Source organism: Charadrius vociferus, unplaced genomic scaffold (genome assembly GCF_000708025.1).
Source record: "Charadrius vociferus isolate BGI_N301 unplaced genomic scaffold, ASM70802v2 scaffold390, whole genome shotgun sequence".
In the NCBI taxonomy this organism is placed as follows: Eukaryota; Metazoa; Chordata; class Aves; order Charadriiformes; family Charadriidae; genus Charadrius; species Charadrius vociferus.
In genome coordinates this window covers 370,062-393,949 of record NW_009646433.1, presented here as the reverse complement: position 1 = coordinate 393,949, position 23,888 = coordinate 370,062, and the positions used below count along the sequence as shown (strand labels likewise).

General features: G+C 41.0%; 1 protein-coding gene across 2 annotated transcripts in view; it reads right to left on the bottom strand.

Moving 5' to 3' along the window:
• Positions 1-23,888, bottom strand: part of PCDH15 (protocadherin-related 15) — a 371,643-nt gene that overhangs the window by 101,174 nt on the left and 246,581 nt on the right. For both annotated transcript variants that reach the window (XM_009881484.1, XM_009881476.1), the window contains one exon: positions 7,943-8,059. In XM_009881484.1, coding sequence (XP_009879786.1) covers positions 7,943-8,059 — 117 coding nt within the window. The remainder of the gene's footprint in view (positions 1-7,942; positions 8,060-23,888) is intronic.

The window sequence follows — 23,888 nt, the reverse complement described above, 5'->3', positions numbered from 1 at the left end:
CATTTCACTTTCATTTGCTGCCTACTCGTGAAGATCCCAAATATGCATCTGGGAAACGATGTGGATTTTACCCGTAAGTACTAGTACGGAATAGTGGTATAATGAATGCAGATTTATTTACCAAGTCCCTTTGCGCTCAGTGCCACTTTCTGACTGAAGTCAGAAAACTTCTGAGGGTTATTATAGATAAAATGTGAATCTGGTACGGAGCTTAATAAATTATCTCCACCTGTAGGTTTCAACACAAATCTGAATGACTTGCATCACGAAGAGTTCACTAAGGAAAATTTTGTAAAGTTCATTCTATGAAAAAAATTGGAAAGTGATGCTAAACCCAAAATTTACAGGTGGCCGCACACGTTCTTTGTAACTTGCTCAAAGGAAAGTAATCAATAAAGGATGGGGCAGACCACAGAGTAGGCAAATGACTTTGGTGGGTCCTATACAGGCTATGGGTTGTGAACGGTGCACTCGTGTATATTGACCCTAAATTAATTCGTACAAACTCTACAATTCTTCATATTTTGTTCTTTAGTATGTAACTCAACAAGAGGGTCTGAAATTCTGAATTGCTAAATCTGGAAATTCTGAATTATTAACTAGAACAAGCTGAACACAAAAAGAACATGAACTTTTAAAGCCAGGAGATAACATTACTTTAGGAATTCATGGAATTTGCAGCATGTTTCCCATATACAAATCTCCAGCAGACACTACGAAATCCAACAGTAATAGGTTTTAAAAGATCAAGCCCTGGACTGCCTGAAAATGCTTTTATCTCCAATTAAATATCTGTGAAATCTCTAATTAAATATTTGTTAGCATCTTACTTTAAGTGGGTGCTTGTAAAACAGTAAGGACAATTACCCTCAATTTGACAAAAGGGCTCCATTGAACGAAAACCTTACAAGGTGTTAGGAGATTGGATAAACCATTAAATTGGATGTTCTGGAGCTCCGGAAGCTGGCTGCTCGTTAAAATTAGTGTTCTGCATCTGTTTCTATTGACATTTCAAACCAACAAAATCAGAACGTGCAGGGGGATTGCCCAGAGAAGAAATATTCCAGCTTTTACAGTGAGAAAGCATACAAAAAAAGGCACATACAGGAAGAGCAAACACCTCAAGTTACGTCAGTCCTGGGAATATTCACCTCCTGATCAACACACTAAGCAAACTAAGCATCAATCAAATAGCTCATGTTGCTCTCTTTTCAAAATATTTGGAGGGTTAAGAGCTTTGAGAACATAGTCGTAATCATCTGGCACCCTTCCTCACCACGCCGCTTCAATAAAGCATAAACTGTTCACAGCGAAAACTCTTCTTCTCTCCAAAGACAATCTCAGGTGTCCGTGAATGACTCGGTTATGTGTACAGCCATCCGTACAGAGCTGCTGAACGTAATCACAGGGAGCCCCTTCGCCAAGCAAAAACGCAACCACCATTCACATCCCTCTGCATGCAACCGTCTCGTTTAAAATACAGCTTTGTATATTTTGCTACATAATAAGAAATAAGCCAGATTTAAAGCTTTCTCGTCACTAAAACATTCCCAGTCTTGAGACTGGATCAAGTTCGACCTCTAAACTTTCAAGGCAAACCCCACCTGCTTCACCGTTACCCCCCACGCAAACAGTATAACTCTTCTCGGCTGGTCCAAAAGCTACCTCCCGCTCTCCTTTCACTTCTCTACACCACGCAGTCTTTTGAATATATGAGTGCTTGCACCTTGAAGGGATTATTCAAATGCTAAACAAGAAAGTGTGCTCAACTCTCTTAATTTCAGTTGCAATGTTTGTAAAATGGAAGATTTTGATTTTACTAATGTATACCAGTTATTTCAAAAGAACCGAAGATGTACTGAAGGTTTTCCTTGGCAGCCATATAACCATGGCTCTAAGTCTATTTCCGTAATCCCCTCCGGCTCCCTTGGCCTGGTTTTGGTGTGTTCTGCTTAGTATTTTCTTACCCTTTACATGTGCTGTGTCTGGAATTAAATTATAAGCTCCTCTGGAAAAGACAGGGTGAGCAGCTATAGGATGTACTAAGTAATTTGAAAAGTCAAATACCATATAACTATTTTAAAATGGTAGAAAAATATACTAGGGATTGTTCCAATAAACCAAAGGACAACACGTTGATTTACCATATTCCATGAAACATGCGTAAACCAAAAGTTACCAGATTTCAATGACCAGAATGGTATTTCAAATTAGAGGGTTTTAAACAAATGTATAAGTAGCTTCTGAAACTTAATTTAAATTCTCAGTCACTGCAAAAAAAAAAAAAAAGAAAAAAAAAAAGAAAGAAGTCAATGTGGAAAAGAAAGGAAAGCAAAGAAGAAACCGGTAAGAACTTAAACTGACATTTGCTCAAGACAGCTCTTCAAATCCTGCTCTGGCCTTTAGTGAAAAGCATGGGTTTCTACATTATAATTGACATTTCACTAAGGACCTGAAGGAATAACTATCACAGATCTCTCATGCCTTCAGGCCAAGATTTTTTGACCACTTTGAAATCCAAAAGTCAAAATAAAAATGTAGTGAAATACCGACTTGGGAGCATTTGAATCTAGCATAGATCATTTTTGTTTTCAATTAGTAACTTTTAATATTAACCAGAAATCCACGTTTTTTTTGCAACCAAACCAATCCTATTATTAACAGTTGCATTCTAATGATGGCTTAATGCTTTAGGCACCAGGTTTGTTTAGTTAAATTAAGGAAATAGCACATCTTTATTCCAACTCAGCTATTCATTCCTTCACACATACACACATTCACACATGTAAGACACAAACAATTTACTGCACGGAGATTTGACGGGGGGAGTGTTTTAAAGAAAAACAACAAGATAAACTTTAATCTACACCTCCAAAAAATTAATCAAACAGTACTTCATTTAAGAGCAAAAGCTCACTCTCCCTCCTCGTGACTGTTTTGGTAGCATACCATAGTCACTCATGGCACTTCCCTATCTATACGCTGTAAGTTTCTAAATCACGTAGCAAATACACTGCTACTGTAAACCAGAAAACTATGTCACAAGTCTCTTCCAACCTCTCAGTCTTTCACTTATGTTACTTTTTGTACCCATGCTACCTTCACTGACCATTTAATGATATCATTTATATTAACGGCTTGTCCTTTGGAAGTCAAAAGCCACAGCATGATCTGTTCTCAGCAACATCACTGAATGAGCACTTCCACAGTCAAAAAGTAACACAGTAGGTAAAATATCTGCTTACTTTGCTAATGATGATTTATTAGGGTTGACTTCAGTGGCATGAAATTTTTTTCTAGCACTCACTCGCCCATCACTGCTGCCGTCACCTTTGGTGTTGAGGGACTAGGAGGAACAACAGGCCAACACCACAAGTCCAGGATCTCCAAGGAGGAACGAGCTGAGGCTGGCGCCTTTGTGGTAAAATGGACAGCCAAACTCCACTGACACCATTCAACACCTCCTTCTTACCCCAAACTTCTGCTCTTCTGCTGCTGGAAAATTCAAATTTGCCTTATCTACAGAGAAATCACATGCAGGTGCTGAGCATTTCAGTTTGGATTCTCATACCATCCATATTAATTTCACACTGCAGAGCAAAATTGGGATTGGCTGAAGACAGTGGGCAGCCTCTGAAGAGCTGATTAGGTCTGAAAAGCTTTGATTGCAGATGATGAAAAAAAAGTAGCCCGACTTTTATTCTGGGCTGAGTTCAATGTTGACAGGGGAATAGCCTACATTACTTGTAAAATGACAACAGAAAACTTCAGGCTTGGAGAGTTCAAATTATTTCAGCTCTTACTGGACCTGTCCGGATAATCAGGCATATTTTAAAGCTGTACGTATGTGTTTCTTTTCCTGAACTGATAAAATAGATGTATTAGAACTGTGGAAATAAGATTCCATCAGGTTAAAAAAACCAAACCAAACAACTAAAATATCAAAGATGATAACTAAGAATAGTCTTTCCCCTAAGGCAAGTTTAGAGGAAGGTACTCTTGCTGAACAGAGCAAAGGATGTGTGTTTATTAACACAATTCCTGGCGAATTCATATCAAATACTTGGTGACACCACCTGATGCCAAAGCTAGCTCCAAATAAATACAGATTTGCCAGTAACACAAAACATTTGAACAGGTTGCCTCAGCCAGAAAAAGAAACAGAGCCGTTTATGCCTGATAGTTTTCTCTATCTTCCTTTTTATTTTAAAAGTAAAACCTCTCAGCCATTAGTTTGAAATAAAATACCAACTTTCAAAAACTGTTTTAAAAGCTTTCCTCCATAGGGGGTTAACTTTTATGGCTACTGTATTCATTAAATGCCTAAGGGTAGTTTTATTTTTAAGTCCTCATAAAAATCAAAGAAATGCAACAGTTGATTTCAAAAAACATTATATTAACATTACTGCCATATGCAATTATGCCTCTGATAATGGTAATAAACAGGATCCCACGTTCAGTGATTTTGATCTCTCTGTCATGCATGTGCATCGATTTCTCCACAGAAGTAGAAGCTATCCCTGCATCTTTCAAATACAAAACACTCAAACCCATATAAAAGAAATCCTTATAAATACGTGAGGAAATCACAAGAAAGGAATCTGGGAGAAATAAGCACTTTAGTTAAGTTTTTATTCTCCCATTCTCATACCACCTAGAGATGGCCGTTTTTATCCGTTGCACAAAACAGCAGGGAAGCTTATACATGTCCAATTTCTACATTTATCTGTTTAAGTGACAGAAACATTAGAAAAGGAGAGAGTTCAGAACAGTTTGGGGTTTTTTAGATGAAAAAGTGAAATAACTTTGCATTAGAAAAAGCTGATTCTCCAGGACTAAGAATTGCTATAAATATATGTTAATCAGTTTCTGAACTATTTTCTTTCATCCAGTATCTCAGTAATATCTGATTCTTTAAAATTTAGACACTTTGAACGCAGGGATTATAAAATGGAGGTTATATCAGAATGGGAAAATACTTTATCAAGACAAAAATATCTCGTTATAAGGCAACAGATACTATTAAATAAAAGCTGCACGAAAACCAAGTTAAAAAGAGATTCTCTAGCACCAATGAATAAATATTTTTTTCCTATCCTCAATAACCCATTTACGGTGAAATTTCCACAGCACAGAAATTCAGCTTCTTGCCCAGTTTCATTGATCCCTAACATCCTTTTCTGCAGGCTGTTCTCAGAGGTCAGTATGACAAACCTGCCAGGAGCAAATACATACTGGTACAGGGGGCAGAGAGGGCTCCAGAGGACTATGACTAATAAAGTGAATATTCTCGTGTGGCAGTCAAAAAAAATCACACTGTCCCAACAGTTTTCCCCACTCTCCACTGCCAGATCACTCTGAAGCGATTCCACTTGTGATATGTGAGTGTTTCCTTTTGAGTTACTTGCTGTTAACTGCCGAGGATGAGAGCTCTTGAGGAAAATGGTGTTTCCTACCTCCACGGTTCCCAAGTCATTCCTGGGCAGAGCAAGAGAGAATCTTCTCCAGCTAAGCAGCATCTGCTCAACTCCCTGAAATGCTGAACGCAACTCAGACCCCTTTATGTGAAGCTAAGTTTTACTAATTTGGTGGTAGCACTCCAGCAAAACAAGTGCTTTATTCAGGAAGAAATGCTAGCAAAATGAGCTAATACTGTTATGCAATATATAGTGTAAACATAACCCTTGCAAACTTATCATGCCAGCCAGAAACTTTGCCTGCTTTGATCTCAATTTCCATTCTGTAATTGCTAGGCTATTGTGCCTAACATATGGATGGATAGGACACTCATGAAACGTTGACAGTAAAAGTCATCCGCAAAGCACAATTAAATAGTCTTAAATCAATTTAAAATTGTTTTCTAGCAAATAGCTAGGAGATCTGAGCAATGAAGCCTACTTTCCTCTGCAAATCTCTGTTTTAAACACCCAGGCTTGGTGTGCCCCAGGGAACAGCGAAGGAGCTCAGGCAAAAGCACGAAACTTCCACAGAGCAGAAAGGCAGCAGGAGCAAGAGTGTAGGCAGGCCACAAAATATGAACGTTTACGAAGCCCTCTGAAGGGCTACAGCAGTGAGTTCTACATTGTAGACTTCTACAATGCTACTAGAGATATATGCCCTCGCGTAGGCGTAACGGTTCAAGTCCAGAAAAGGACCAGGTGATGTGGGTACGAGGGTCACTAACCTTGCACGTCCCTGACCTGCAGAGGTGCTGCGGCTTGGTACCTTTAGAGCAACCTCCTGGCTTGGAAGACGTATTCCTGCAGATAGGCCTCAAGTTTGTCAGCAGCTCTGGCCAGCCTCTTTCCTGGTAGTTAAGAGATTTTACGTGGAAATAGAACTAAAGGTTTGAATCCTCCAGTTAGCAGAGGGAAGGCAGCCTTGGCCTCTAACATCCCACGGAAAGGCTTTTCCTAGCAAGATTAATACGAGACGCAAAGGGAGGAGAACAGGCGCTACCACATCATCACCTTTCTCCTGCCGCACGCTAAAAGCCATGAGTGCACCCAGATGTGACTTTGAAGTAGAATGTAGGCGCCTGCCATAAAGAGAATGGTCCTATGCTACGCATTTTCAAAAGCATCTCTAAAGCAAGACATAGAAATTCTCACTTGCCTCTACTGATCAGCCTAACACATACGTGTGCTGACTACTCCGCTTTTAATTAAGCAGATTTGTGCTTAACACGGTGGCTGGTTGGGACCCTATTCTAATGACCCTGTGCTCTATGGAAGGAGCTTAACACACGCCTCGGGCTCCATTCTGCAAGCCGAGCACTCAGAATCAGGCACCACCGTCCCTTAGTAGTCCCCTTCAAACTGTCCAAGACAAGCCATTAAGGCACACCTCTGTCCATTTCTTTTGTTTACTGAAATACTCTGTAGCACTATTAATTGATAACTACTGCTATTCATTACCTACTTGATGATACTACTGTCTTTAAACAAACCATAGCACAGATCTTCAGCTGCTACGAACTACCTTAAATGCCTCCAAGTTCAGTAATGCCCCACCGATACCTATCACCTGCAGGGGATTTGTGTGTTTGGACTTTTTACCGGGGATAGCAGGACTGTCCTTACAGAAACACCGCTTTAACATTTCTGTCCTTGGGTGGTAAATAAATTACTATGATGTAGCATATTTAGCTAAGCTGCAGTTGATTTGTGTCAAAGCACTGCCATCAGCTTTTAATGTGCACGGCACATTCTCTCTGAACCCTTCTCCCTGAGGATTATTCTCCTTAATATGCCAAACACTAACAATTAAAAATTAAACCTGGCTGGCAGAACATCTTTGGCTTTTAATGTCCTCAGTGTATCATCTGGTCACCAATGTTCATCAACCTCTGATTACAAAAATTGATAATACCCTTCAGAATAGCTAACAAGTCAAAAATAAGTGCCCAGTTCTGTCAATCAAGTGCTTCACCAGGGAACAGCGATAAAAGCCAGTGGCAGAAAGAAACTTTATCCCCAAAACCAAATGCGCTCGGTTCAAATAGCGCACATGCAGTTCCATACGACCCCGTGACGTCTCAGACTGGAAATGTACAACGATTGCAAAATCAAGAAAGTGATAATCTTACAAAGTTGTGGTTTGTTTCCTCTTTAAGCTGCAGAACTGTACCCAAGACAGGCACGGCTTGCCTTCCTGCCTATTCCTCTTATTCATTTACGCTGTGAAGTCGAATAAAGAGATTTCCAAAAATCTTCCTGACAGAAAGGAGCTGTATCATTGATTTGCCAGCTTCAGGAACGATCATTGTAAATGCAGCCTCTGCCCAGAACGACAAAGGACACGCTGACATAAAAAATGTATGAGTTAGTGCTCTGTGAAACTCGTAATAATCACCTTTGTTGTCGAGAGAGTTAGGTCACTTATGAGGGTTAAAGATTTTTCCCTCTTGGGTGCAGAGTATTAATAGAACCTTTTTGCTTACCGGAGGATCTTGATCCTCAGCTGAAACGGTAGTGATAACGGTGCCCTTGACTGCATCAGGAGCAACCATTCCCCTGTAGAGCTTTTTGCTAAATACTGGAGAGTAATCGTTCATATCCTGCAAAACATAATTAAGAGTTTAGTTCTGAAGTTCAAACAGAATTATAGACGCATTCACAATCATTTTTTTCCAAACTCCAGCCAATCACTCCCTCCTCATTAGGAAACCCATTTGCCATTCACTGTCTCTCTCGGCTCTCAATTCCATTACCACCGCACAAAACCAGCACACATGGGGAAGGTGCCAAAGTTTCAAAAGAAATATTCATGAGAAGCAGATCAACAGAAGGAAACTCTGCAGAAAAACACACAGTCTCACAAGTAAACAAGGCAGAGATTTCCATGACACCTGCTTCTCAAGCAGCGGGCCACACATGGCTTCGCTAATTTGCTAAAATGAACGAGCTGCTGTTGCTTGACAGTGTTTGTTACCTCTAATATGCAATAAATGGAGGGAAAATATGTCAGATTAGTACCGACACTTCATGAGAGCCTAAGACGGTGTTCTTCAGTCTGATGTGTATGTTGTCAAGAAGAAGCTTCAAAGGCCCAATTTCACTGATGCAGCAGTGTATGTATGCATATACCTATACTATCACACCTATATATGTGTGCACAGCTATATATGTGTGTGTGTATATATATATACACACACTCGTGTCCATATACCTCCTTGTGTGCAAGATGGAACCTCACCTGAACACCAGGCTGTGGGGGACTGTGTGACCTGGCACCAAGGGAGATGCCACAGTCAGATGCGTGTGGCTCTCAGTGACGTGGTGCCCCACGCATCAGGAGCCGTGAACATTCAGGAACTTGCTCAGCATCACACATTATTAAAAGGTATTCATTCTGACTGTCATAAGCTCGCTCACAGAGAGTTCCAGAAAATTTATCTGTATGTTCCTTTAAAAAACTTAAACGTGCATCTCTAAATCACCATCTTTATTCTACTAATAAAACTGATTTCCATTTTTTTTCCTGCAGAGCCACCACCTTAGCTTGAATTCTATATTCTACTGAGAACAGATTTATTCATTTTTGCATACTATTTCCATTGTTCTGTGCATATGGATAACATAAATTAAATTTTCAGTTTGTTTTTTTTCCCCCCCTGAACAAATAAGAAGCATCACGTGCCTTCAGTGACTTTACTGGTCCACAAACGAAGAGCAGACTTTTTTCCCATTTGCACCTGAGCGTGTCCCTGAGCTCTGGGGGAATACAGGCGCCACCCATCTCTTGGGTAACCCACACTCAAAGTTTATACAACAATGCCTCTACCTGTTGCCACAGCTCTTCATGCTGAAAATTCACTATTCAATAGTCTAGCACGCGACATTACACAAGCATTTAAAACATTCATCCATACCTCAGCAGAGGAAATGACAGTGTAATAAACATCTACTAAAAAAAAACTCTGTTACAAGTCCACGTAGTAAATGCCCGAGTAATTAATACATTGTGTTCTGCAGAAAGATCCGCAATTCAAGTCTTCAAGGCACCAGAAGTGCTTTTTCTCTGATTTTCAGATTTTCAAAGAGACAACTGGATCATCAAAAAGTGGCTAGGAGGCAATTCAAACTAGGAGAGCATTCAAACGAAAACAAAATTTGGAAAAACATTTGAATTCAAACTGATTAGCACTTTTGCATGGAACTACAGGCATTGAATCTTATCATTCCAATTTCTTGACCTGTTTGCAAGAAAATAATTTATTTCATCTACAAATTTAATACCCAGGACTGTTTTACATAAACAATCTTGTTTCTCACAACTCTTCAAAGCAACATCATGCTTGTAAAATAAGATATCCTTTGTTCCATTCTACTCCCAGAACCTCCTCTCCAGAGCAATATATCGCTGTGGCAAAGAAACCAACATCATACAGCAATCTTGTGCGGCAAGACTCCGCTCACAGCCAATCCACCTCAAAGAAAAGATGAGGAATTACTTCACTTGAGGCAGACACGAAGTAGCTATGAGTATAGAAATCCTGGGCATTTCGGGATGGAATATTAAAAATCATCTCCGGTATGATAGGAGAAATGCGATACGACACTACATGCATAGGTCGTACAGCTGCGTTACGCTGGTGTGCTTGAAACTTTTGGTTCCTAGACCCTGAAAGGTTTCCAGTGGGATACACAACCTTCTACAAACTGCTTGCGCACAGAGAAGACACCTTCCGTCCTCCCATCTGAAGTCTCCATGTGGGGTAACAACCCAGTATCATGCTTGTGAGACAGAATTTTTTTTGCTTCCCACGATCTGGATGCTCAGGATCACCTCTGGGAAGGAGGTGAGGTTTCTGGAATAACCTCACCTTTTACCTGTATTTATGAATTTATTTTGAATCCATCTCTCTCTGTGCACCTGCAAATTCACAGCTGTATCTGGTCTTTTTTCTTTGGCGTAGCGGCAAGAGATCACACTCTGCTGTTTGCTCACTTGCGGGGTGGGGAGAATCACCGTGTGACGTTTTGGTTATTCTTTGAATTCCTTTATGTGACCTTAGCGCCCGAATATCTCTGACTTAAGGTACTGGAAAGCATAATCCTGTTTCAAGGTGATACACTACATCCCCTGCTATAGAAAGCGAGTAAGTCATCCTACTTAACACATCTATTTTTCAAGATACACAGATCAGTACAAAATACACAGGAATACAAAGCATAAGGTAGGACAGAAAGCCTTCTGCCTCTCTAACTTTTCTCTAAGAAAAGCTTTATGCACAATTGTGCCTCATAAACCTCAGCCGAGACGACCGAACAGGCACCAAATGTTTCAGACATAACTAGACAGAAGAGCTCCATGTGCTTTTCTTCCAGGCTCATCTCTTCCAGAACCCGAAAGCAGCCGCTAATTTGTTCTAGCAGAGTTCAAGCTGAAATGTTTCCACTTTTATCAAAATAAAAGTTTCCCCGTAAGAATCACCACAGGTCTTCTCATTCTGCACCTGCAGTAAGTGCACTTCAGAGGGACCAAACTTTGGTTGCCGCCAGGCATTGAAGTCTCATGTGCTCATCGCAGACGGCTACGACGAATAACTACTAGAAGCAGAACGGGGTTTTTGCAGACAGAAGGTTTACATGCAAAACATGCAGATGACATAGAAATGGGCTTTTTTCTTTTTTTTTTTTTTGTTGAAATGACTCTTCTGGGCAATTCCCAATAGAGTAAGTAGAGATTTTGTTAGAGACACATTGGAGAAATTCATGTATCATCATCTCCTTCAACCGGTATAATTTCTCTTTACGTATTATGGGCACTTAAAGCTACCGAAGCGGTCACAAAAAGAAATTACTGATTTTCTGGCAAAAAGCACCACCACCAAGGACAGAATACAGTCTAGATCTGATTTTGTTAGAGCACAGAAAGAAAACACATGCTGATTTTCTGCAAATAGCTCAAGAGATCCACCCCATCCCACCCCCAAACCCTGCGCCTCTGCAGTCCATGTCCCCAATCCAATTTTCTTCATCGAAGCGGACTTAACAGGGAGTAGCGTTCAGCGTTCCCCGACAGACACAGAGAGTTTTCAAGGTTTTCATCACAGAGGGACTTTGGGCAAAAAGATGACACACAGAGAAGTACTGGGCTTCTGTGATTACCGGAGACCAAAGACCTAGACGTATTTTTGCACAGCTAAATAAAATAATTGAAGACTACTCCATACCTGATGGCTTCTGCTTAAAACCCCACTAAACCCAACTTTGCTTAGAAATGGACGCAGCATATGAGCACAATCCCTAACCACAGGTTAGGAATAGGGCAGTAACCTTCCACGAAGTGGTAGTAAGAAGCAGTGTAATCACCTTTTAAATCTGGGGCGTAATCCTACCCGTGCTCTTGCGGCCAAACTGCAGCGTCTTGTAACAGTTCACAGTTCATTGCTTCAGTCACATAAATCCAGGCTGCTATTAACTATCAGACACACACACAAATATGTAAAAGGAAAAGATAGGTAATGAATTCTCTATCTCACTTTATAATACTGGGGCTGCGTATTTTGACAGTAAGGTAATAGCAGTCCCATATTTATATATACATACTGAACATACATACTTTGTATCACTCCCCATCTAGCTGCAGATTTATTACATTTTTATACCTCTTCATCTACAAAACAGAGCGAAAGTCAAAGCGTAAAACCCCCAAAGCTTTCTCCCTGTCATTGGTGCTCTCTATCCACCACTCCTTGTTAGGTTTTGTCTCATACTGCTCACAGTGGGCAGCGCATAAAAGCAGAACAGGACACATCCTTTCACCTTTCCCTTGCACAAAGATTAGGAACCAAGCAAGCAAGAAGCACGATACGGGAGGGCTGCTCAAATATTCTTGTTCTTGAGAATCCACATTAGTCCCTTCAAAAGCAGATGAAGACGTACAGAGAGATTTCTTGATGCCAACTCTTTTGTTAACTCACCCTTAGCGTGCGAACGATCCCACTTCCCGAACAACTTCCTTACCCTCTGAACAAGACACATCTCACAAGATTTAAAGGGTGGTTATTTACCAAAAGGTTTGTAGGAAACAAATATCGACCTGTCTGCAAAGATTATGAAAACGCCAAACAAAAGCGTCGGTGAGCTAAGATAGTCATGTAGGAATGCCAATGCGGAGAAACAAAGCATGGGGGAGGAAAGGCATTAAGGAGCAAATCAATATGTAATTTAAAAATCATTAAGACAGTCACTGGCTGTAATGCACTGATACTAGGTGCTCCTAGACAGGTGGTGACCGCCGATGTGGGAGGGCAACACACAACTAGAGCAGAAGAAAAATACCTGCAGTACAGCGTTCACAGCATAAAGCGAACTTGTAAACTAAAACGGACTTCAGAGACTTTAATATATTTTTGATTTCTGGGGACACCAAGAGACCTTTAATGCTTGTACTCCACTAAGTGAAGAACATAAACATTTAACGTGCGGGTGAAATAATCCCCTCTTCCTCCTCATTCACCAATATGGGAAACGCACAACTTGGATTCAAAAGTCTGCCTTCTGCCTTGCGCCATCGCTGCCCCTTCACTTCAGCTGAAGCGCACACAGCTCCGAGTGTCCCGTGCCCTCGCAGGCAGCGAGCAGAGGCCACCCTAACTCGGCCGTCTTGGCAGCTCCCGCATCCCAGAGTCACCAGGATTTACGACAGTCTTCGTCACAAACTGGAGCAGTCTCAGCGTTCCTCCCTGACTTCGCAGTGGATCCTGCAGATCCACCTCCCGAAGGACCGAGAAGTGTGTACGGAAATAAAATCCCAGCCTTCCAAAACAGCAAAGCCTGGGAAGGTCAGCTGCACCAGGAGTTGCTAGGGCAGTTCCAGGATACTTGGAAAATCCTGCCCGAAGGAAGGAGCCGGATACACCGGGATTACAGCTCCTTCCTGCGGGTCGCTGAGAGCACGGGAGTCGCGAGGAGCTCAGGATGTGGCTCGGTGTCGCTGCAGAGAACCACACCTGCAGCTCACGACGGTTACCACGGTCAATTAATACCATACAACATTACCATGAGTGACAGACGTGTCTGGTTTGAACATTACCACTAACCTAAAGGCTTTCTACAGAATAATGAATTTTTTGGAAGATGTGTTTTGGTAGAAATCTTGTTTTGTAAGAGAAAAAGAGCACAAACTTGAGTTAGTTTTTCACCAGCTATCTCCGCACAAACAGAAGCAACTCCAGATGACGCTCCAATATATTTGATATATATTTATGTATACATACCTATATCTATCTCAGGCATAATAATTTGTGCAAATGCCCTTTTATCCTGTTACCGCACTGAAAAAAATGGCTGCCTTTAGCCTGCAGCGCACTAGAGGGCAGCCCTGCCAAATGGGAGCGCAGCCTCTCCTCCTCCATCACCCCCAAAAATCAATCTCTTGTTACTCTCTCCCAATTTCCTTTGTAGGAAAACAGGGTTATACTTTTTTACGTCCATTCATCTAGGTTTTGGGTTTTTTTTTTTTTTCAGCTTATAAAATCAGTCTGATTTTTTAATTCCTGGGTTTTGTAGATTGTGACCTAATTATAAGCAAGTATCGATTATTTATTAAAATAGCTGTTATTTCATGACAGCAAAATCTAATTATCAATCTGCTCAACAGTTCCAAAGGGACAAAGCCCTATCAAAGAACACCGAAATCACAGATTCTGTTGATTTATCTAGACCACTGAGAAAATCACACTGTTAAGATGATTTTTACCATTATCAGCAGAGTAGGTGTGCCGAGGTGCCTACCTCGGGAGCCCGCGCTACAAATGCGGTTTGCCCAAAGCTTCCCCTTTCTCCTTGCCTCTCTCCTCAACCACCAAGCAGAAAGCATCTTAACCTAAAGATTCTAAACACCTGAGGAAATGTTTTACTCTCCTATTTCAGACCTGTTGGAAAAAATAACTCATGAAGTTTGTTAGCTTCTTAAATATTGTATTTTCTTCATTTGTAAATACTTCATAAAGAGTTTATAAGTACATCCATGTGTTTCTCCTACCGCTTTAGGACTGTGCTCTTTGATTACACCTGCTGACACCGAGGTTTCTAGTCAACTGTATCTTAAGTGGAATCCAACACTCCCTCGTTATAAAAGCCAATGTGACTGAACAGCGTCTGAGCTAATAAATGCCCATTAGGCATTTAAAGCTCCTCCTGCAGTCTGCTGCCTTTTATCAAAAGTCTAATAAATAGGGGGAAAAAAAAGTATTTTTAAAGCAATCCCTCTTTCCACTAATGTTAAATGTACATAACGTGATCCCACAAAGGGAGAAAGGAAAAAGGTTTCCTTCAAACCATAGCATGTGTCACACACTGAAATTTTCAAACCTTCCCAATCTTCTTCTACAACTAGAGATATGTATCTGTAATTTTCTGCTGTCATTTTGTTTTGAACATCTGCCACTTAAGTCTATGTGCACATTACCAGAGCTGGTGCCTTCCCATCTGAGCTGCCTCCAAGTGTTTAATAATCCCCTGCTGTTCAGGGACTTCCAAGGGCACACATCCTCTACTATATTCGTGAAACTCTTCTACAGAAAGGAAAAGGGCTGTTTTGGTATCACTGTACTTGAAATTCATTAAGTCCTCTTGTGCACTCTTTAACCGTAGAAAGATGCCACTCTTAATAAGAAGATAATCCAAGATATTTTATTACTAAATAAGCATAATGAAAAAAGCCGAAAGGCCACAAGATATTATGGCCCTAAGGGCATCCGTAGCCCTTAACAGCCCGGACCAGCCTCACCTAGGTGCCCCACCACCTGCCCCTGGGCCCAGGACCCCATTTCAGCTCTCAGTCCTGTTCCAGTGATGCCATAGGACACCAGTCTCCAGCCCTGCTTCTGGCCCTGACCCCTTCTGCTCCTGGCAGGGCTCCCTGGACAGACCCCAGACTGGGTTCATGCCATCACCCTGTCTGGGGCTGCCGATGGAGCCCGTTGGTCTGCCCGCCCGGCTCTGTGCCCACAGGGACGGCATCCAGTCGGGGAGGGCACCGCCCACGCTGGGTCACCCTCGGCTCCCGGCTCCCCCCTCCACGTGGAGCAGTCTCGCTCATACTAATCTCTCACCATCATTTCCAATTTCTCCAGCTGTTAACTACCAGTTCATGAAAACACATGGAAGGGGGAAGTGAACCCTCTGCAAAAAGCACCCAAGGACCCACAGATCTTTGACCGCTGCCGCAAGGCCTCATCTTGCCCTTTAACGGAACATTTTTTAGCCCAAGTGAGCGAATGCTTTCATTTTGATGCAACTACGCTTTGCAAAGGGTTCCTGAAGCTCTGCTTAGCTTTAAAGGAAATGCCAAGTAGAGGTCACCACTTGGCAGAAACCTCTCCAGCACGGCACTCATCGTTGTTCGCACAGGGTGAGATCTTTACTACCATCATTGCGTTTCAGCTACAGCATCTGTAAGTGCCATACTGTCTTACCATCCATTCCTCTGGTCCATGCTAACTGGCGACAGCCATCTTATGCCCTCCATTCTTTCGGTAATTTCTCAATTTCTGCAAATCCTCATTTGGTTATAATTCTATTATTAAATTTAGTAAGTTTCCTAAGCCTTTCAATATGATGCTAATCAACCTTATCCAGAATAGTACAAATTTAATATTAAATATTAAAATGCAAATTTCATATGTATTTTAAGATTGCTATGACGTGATAGTCTAAAAAAAAGTTTTAAAGCTCTTCTGAAACAAGTCTCTGGATTTGGAGTCACAGACTCCACATTGAAACAACTGAAAACGTGAGCTGTGACTTCAGAAAACCATTCTCTCAACAGGTGAAATTATTTTTCTGAAAGAAAACCAAAACGTTATTCAACCGTAATCCCTTTACTAGAAGATTATATTTTCTTTTTCTCTTCCCTTAAATGTCTACCACACCATGCACACAGCTACGGCACAATACAACCTCAGATCTTTACTCTGAGCCAGGAGTTGATTGAGAGAGGCAGATATATATTCACACATGCATGTAAACTGTATATATTCTTGCATGAAGCAAACATTTATGCAAGCTGAGAAGATACAACATTATTCTTCAGGCCTTAATAACCACTAACGATGCCCTAAAGGACTATTGTAGGCAGTTAATATACTATGCACAATTGGGACAATAACCAGGATCTTAAGATTTCAAGCAAGCTCTCATCCTTCAGCTAAAAGACTGGTATTATTAACTTAAATTAGTGATTCGCGATAATTTACCCAGATAATTCTGTGGAGTGGTTCAAAGCAACAAAATATTACACATCCAGGTATATCTAAGCCTTCCAAACTGATTGCAGAGGGATTAGGAAGGAGCAACTGTACAACGGCTTAAAATCATTGAGGTAAAATAATTGTTTTTAAGATATTGTCAGTTTTGTATTCTCTGCAATTTGTGCTCTCGTGTCATCAGTCAGTTTCTGTAATTTATACGAAGAAGGTGAGCATGGAACAATTTTTACTTCCTAATGTACATGATAAACATAACGGGGAAAAAAATAACTTATCTCATTGATTTTTAGCTTTAAAACTGTTTCTTTTACAAATGCAATAACAAGTTATTTTTACTATCATTAATTATATAAGTGATGGAAAACCTACTGTGATTATTTCCACTTCAAATTACCTATGTAAAAGAGTGCCTTCCAAGTTTTAACTCATGAAAAATGCAGCTTTTGGAGAGGTGGGGGGGAAGAGTGAATTCATTACACGGCATAATACTGAAATACGTGATTTCACCAGACACTGGAGTATCGAGAACTTGAAGTCCCTTCCTGTCCTTATGTAATCTCTTGGCCTCTTATAACAAACACATACCACCCTTAAAGCTATTCTCCTGTAAGGGTCATGCATCTCACCGGTACATTCACCCTCCAAGATACACAAAAAAAGTTTGCAAGCAAACCTTTCTTTGTGAGCCCGCATCTTGCTTTGCCGAGGCATTCTTTCAATTTTACATTTACGTTAAGTCCACTGAAGTAAACCACTACTTGAAAACTGCTCCTAGCTTTGCCACAAGTATTAGAAATGTCTCTTACGTTTTTGTATCATCCACAGTGACTAATTTAGAAGGACTGAGGTTAGAGAATCAAGCAATGTTGAGTAACTTTGAGCAGCGAGTTCAAAAATCTTTGTGATGATGCTGACAAGATAATATGACAAACTATAAAGTGGTACTTTGAATTCTGTCTTTAACTGGGTGCGGCGCTTCTTTACACAGGGTTCTTTGTTTGAAGCTATACAAAACAGAGGCTTGTTAACACAGTATAACTGCCTCTTATTCATATTTAGTGCTCAGCAAGCCCTAAAGTAGCTCATAATATAAATTAAGGGATAATATTCATAGTGGAATATACAAGGCAATAAATGACTAGGAGATGATTGAACAGATAACTTGAGATTGAAAAAAAATAAATAAATCTATTTACTGGCACCGTAGTCCAATACCATGCCCGTTATTCCATTAGTGCCACTAGAAAAGAGATAAATAAGCGGTTATTTTTTGGAAGCGATGCAGCTCACTTTTTTTAACCTTCGTGTAAGTGATGTGCTGTTGCTGTGCTGGACCACCCTGTTATTCTTTAAATGGGAAACGGTTTTCATTCCACGTTAGAAAGGCAGGATTAACTTCATGGACGTAAATTTATTGAAAAAACATAACTTTTTAGAAATATTAGAAACTGACGACATGATTCGCTAATGTCTTTTATCTTCCATGTAGCCTTCATTACCTGTATAATTTCTGGCAGAAAATCGTCATTTTAATTATAATTAAATCTCACCATAACATGAAATCCCACCATAACGAAGCAATGATGCATTACTGATCACCTGTTCATTAGAAACAAGACTTGAGTGAATTTCTAGGAAATAGGTGCAGGAAGAGAAGGCAGTGGCAGCTACACATATGCATGGCTATTTCAACATTTGGTGGAGCGGGCTTTGAACCACAGTGGCCCCCCTCTCCCTAATGACCACCTGTGGATCCCTCTTCTCCCATTCTCCCCTAGTGATAATTTAAGCATTTTAGAGAGACTAAAGCCACTCAACTCCCCAGCACTCTGCAGCAGTACAGCGACTGTGTTCTGTGAGAGAAGAGGGTCCTGCTGTAACATTGATTCCAGCTGTCTCAAATCCTGGGTTCCCGCAGACTTTCTCTCCAACACACCTTTACTTTCTTCACTTTACTATCGGCTCCGATTGTTTTGTTTGAGAGGGCGATTCATCCACAAACATGCAGCTCCTTCTAACCCTCCCACCCTAAGAAAAGCAAACAAATTCTGTTTCTCCTTGTTCTCATTCAAGGTTTAGGTTGTTAGAGAAACAGAGGGAGCGTTCTTGTGTAAGCAGGTTGGAGCTCTGCGCTGCTACAGCATCAGTACAGCCAAGATCACGCCAGCTGGAACACAAAGGACCTCAAGATCAGTCATGTTGATGAAGGCCCATTCAGCATAACCAGGCCAGAGATAAAGATTTCGCTGTTACACTTTTTCGCTTGGTTGGTGTGTTTCTTTCAGGCAAAGCCACCAAGGAAGGGATGACTCAGCACAGTGATGGTGAAAGATTCAAATTCACCCCCACAATAAGCACTAATCAATGCTATAATGCGTAATCTAAAGCATATGATGACTTCTAACTTCTCAATGGCATACTCCTCTCCAAAACTAGTTTGACAGTTGCAGTTTGCGTACTCACTGATGCAATAAATTTATTGATGTTCATGTGTATAGTCTAGGTCTATAGGTATTACTAAATCCGGAACTTCATTGGATAATGTTTGTAAAAGTCCACTGGGATTAAGGCGCTGTAGGAATTATATGAAATATTTGGTTGGCAGTCTCATAATATGGCATTGCTAGAAACCTATAGATCTGGTTTTATTTATTCCTCTTGCTCTATGGCTTTGAATCATCAGCCAGAGATAATGGCCTCATTACACTACATCCTCGACTCGAAAACCTAAGAAGAAAACCAATCTCAGAACACAGAAGGAGGAGAAAAAGCAATTATAACAAACAAGAAAGAGACATAAAGTAATACAAAAATAATGCTGGTAATAACAGTAAGAGGAGGTCACAGCATAAAATATGCAAGTACCTTACAGGCCCCATGATACAGACGTTCTTATAATATGTATTTAGGAACACATTACTCATTTGACAGCAATATCAACTAGAAAAAGGTTAGTCCTGTTTCTGTTAAGAAGCTCTATTACCATAGTAATTGTTTCCAAATGCTAAATCCTAATAATAAGCACACCATTTGAACAGTAATGATTTCGCTTCTTCCAATACTGGCAAACGTTTATGTTGTGAGGGGATGCTTGTGCGTACCGCAATATGCACTACAGGCACTCTCAGCAAACAATTCAGCCCTCTCAGACACTGACTGAATGCAAATCTCTGCCATTCTCATGGTGAGAGAAATTATGCCTTAACAGCAGCAAACCACTGAAAAATAGCACAGACATTGTTTTCTTGGAGTTCCTGACGTTTTTATCCCTTAACTATGTTTTCAAGACTGATAAGATTTGCTATATCTAACCTGTATAGTTATATATATATATAATCTAGATAAAATAAAGTTTTGTGTTCTTGATTATAGATCAGATTATAATCATCAATTATTGTGGATGAACACTCGGGCAATCTCCCACGCCATCCCAAGACAAGACAACTCACTACTACTTTCAGGTAAGGTGAAAAGTTACGAAAGCAGCAAGAGGAATCTGAGAACTGGGGCAAAAAGAAAAATCCCAGTCTGTCTGAGGTGGTTAGCATCTTTCTCGCAAAAAGAAATCAATGCCACTTACACTACTCCTCCTCAGTAACACTAGAAAGGAAGCAACAATTTATTAGTTTACCTTTGGCTTTCTTTGAAGAAAGTCGTAAGCCACCCACACAATGTAAAGGGCCATTTGGCTGCAGCAGTGGCCAATAATGTATTTCAATACTGACATGCAGGTAACAGATTAAGTTATTTTTTTTCTGCAGGAAGTATTCTGCTACGCATTCTGTGTTTTGATCAAGTTCAGGGAAGGTTAATACAAACTATTTGTAAGTTGTCATGCCAAAGGCCGAAAGCGAGACTCTAACGAAAGTCACTGTGTGTATCCACCCTCCTCAAGCCGCAAAGATCAGCGTGATGATGGGCATACTGCACTGCTGCTCATTCAGTTTTCTATCACAGAAATGATACATGACACCATCAGATGGTGTCCGTAGTTGGTAAACAGAATCCTGTTACAGAGTAAAAATTACAATGCTTTCAGTTAAGAGCTGAACCGTGAAAACCGACAAACGTTAACAGAGCAGCATAAGCCCAAAAGGCCTTGGAGAGTGCTGTAACACAAATAACGCTCTGAGGATTATAGGGACCGAATCCCTAACGGTTACATGAATCCCCCGCTTGGACCCACTATTGCTGTAATGCTTGCTTCTGGTTTTCTCTAGTTCAATTTTCTGGTTTTGAAGACTACAGTCTGCACAACTTATGTTAAGGCCTACAGCGTATATGCACTTGGTTTATTTCCTATTTAGGGGTCACAAACACTCTATTAAAATAATTATTCTAATACCATCTTCTAAATAAAGGGAAAGTACAATTACGACTAAGAGGAAACAGACATGTCCAGTTGCTGCTCCCAGAGCAGCAGCAAAAGACAGGCTGAGCGGGAGGGACCAACTCCCCGGAGCCACGGCAGAGAGACGTACATCCCCACGCAGAGCACCCTGTCCCTGAACACAGGCTCGGATTTGGCAGATGGTCTGGCAGAAAGCGTGAGTATTAGAACCCCTTCAATTCCCTGCGCAGACATCTTAATTGGCCAACAAAAAAAAAATAAAAATTATAAATTACCCCAATGAAACTGCAAACATGCTCATCAGGAGTTATCTATTCAGCGAAGCCCTAAAGCAGCAGCTCAGACCACGGTGAAGGTTGTAGAGGAATAAAAGCCTGGACTGGAATCAGGCAATCCGCCATGCTTGAGGCTCTAGACCGCTACGTACCGCGTGCCATCTATGCCATCATGCTTTCAAGACCTAGGTCAAGATCCAGTGCCCTGTAAACATCCTCACTGAGCTGCTAGACAGAAATCAGTTCCCTGTCGGCTTACCAGATGTGCTGACACCGGCCCCGAACAAGGCGTACACCGCCTCTATTCCCAAGGGAACTTTAGTGCTTTGCCCTCTCTGCACTGAGCAGGACTTCTCACCCCCAACAAAGGCATGTCTTCAGAACAAGGGGGGAATATGAATATTTGCCGTTAAGAATAAACCCAAATTGCAACGCAACGCACTTTTTACTTCGGTATTTCCTTTTACAGCCGAGGCACACTCTTCTCCTTGTTCTCACCCGGCTTCCAAGACTCTGCACCCCTCTCCTGCTGCTCTGTCTCTTGAATCAACCGTTCAAGGTGTCCTTTTGTGGATCCTTCGCATCTCTTGCAGGGGTAGCATGAGGCTTTGACTTCAATCTTCACCTTTGCTCCCCCCTCCCCTGTAAATTTTGTATCTGGAAAGTTCAGCTATAAACTCAAATTAAACCACTCTTTCTATTCCAGACATCTCTTGCGACCAAGGTTCTAAATTTGTACCATCTGACATAAAACCCATTAATGACATCTGTCCAACAAAATGAGATATGAAAAATGGTTTTATCCACAAGCCCACCCCCATTCTCTGAACTGCCACTCAAAAGACTACTGTTCTACCTGTCACTCAAGGCTGGAACCTAAGCATCATCCTCATCTCAGCGTATAATATTTAATTATGTCCACTGATCTGTTCACTGATCTGTTGAAAAAGTCAGCCTGTCACTGAGTATGACGCTTAATAATTTATAAGATTTATTTTCTTTCTCAAGTAAAATATAAGCCGCTTATTCTCACTTTCAGGCTCTGTTCTGCCCCCACTCTAACACCTTTTACTGCTGAAGTTGTTACTCCTGGCTCCAGCCTCGTATTCCAGCCTCTCACGTACTGCCTTTCCAAACAAGTATCCTCATGCTCCCTTTTTGTTGCTCACGTGTGGGAAGAGTTTCCAGGAAAGCAAGAAACCTGTTTTTTGGATCCTACTAACCCCCTTCTTAACCTCCCTATTCCCACCCCACCTCCTTTGACAACACACAAGCTGCTGTTACACTGAGGCCACCAAGTCAAACTGTATTGCTCCTCTGTACCCTGTCATTAATGACTACAATACAAACACACAACCACACAGCTGGGTCAGCCCTGGGATGCAAACGACACCTCTTCTCTGAATACATTCCTATTTGAAAAGCACCACCTTTAAAAAAGCCAACAGAAACACTCAGACAAACCCAAACACTTAATTCTTTCAAAAATTCACTGTGCTGGGGAAAAAGTTACTTTTAGGAAAACAACAGACTTGAGCTATTTCCTCCTTCAAAGCATGACCGAAAAGGCTCAGGGAACGATGTCAAGAGCAGTGTTTTTCTGTGATTGACTTGGAAACTGCCAAGAAAGAGTACAGATTATTAGGAAACGGGTTACCTGCATCTCAGTCTGAGAAATTTTGCGGAGATGGAGAGGTGATGTAGAAGCCTTCTCACGTTGTCATCGAAGCTAATAATCGGAGACATTTACTGTCCCTAAAATAATTCTGAGCTCACTAGAGACTGACAAACAGAATTACTCAAGATCATGTGGCAATTCATAGCATCTGCAGACACACAGTACGCTGAACACCAGACTGATTCATATATGCTAAATACTTTCCTCAGACTTACATTTAAACTGAGGTTGCCAGAGATGAAGTTCACATTTGTGAGCTACACTTTTGTTCCTGCTACAATTTTTGCTTCTTAGCTAAAATACGAGTAATTAAACTCTCTTCTCTCCCACAGCTCACAGTTCTTCACTGCCAAAGTCAACAAAAAAGAAGCAACTGCGCAAAAGGACTCGACTGACTGGCTCCAGAACTGCACGATTTAGAGCATCTAAAACATCCTCTCCTCTTGGACATGAGTACATCAACCAAATTAAGATGGGTAAGTGCTAATGTTTCAGCTATAAATGCTTTTCATTTGTGGATTGTTACCAAACAGAATACCATTATCCCCATATTGTTGGTGAGGTAACTGAAACCCAGAGGTGAGGCTGTAACTTACTGCATAAAAACAACGCATTGCACAAGACACTAAATAAGCCTGTTCCTTTGCAGCTCTGCATTTTCAAGCAGCAGAATCTGAAATACAGGATGTGGTGTGCCACATCAGCACTCGATACACCCGAATGGTTCATAAAATGACAATTTATGAGAGCTTTAACTAAAACGTGATGGTGTCATTTTTGCACACAATTCCATTAGGTATTTATTTCAGCCTTCCAGGGATTCTAAAGGACTAAACGTTTGTATATGTCTCAGGTATTCTT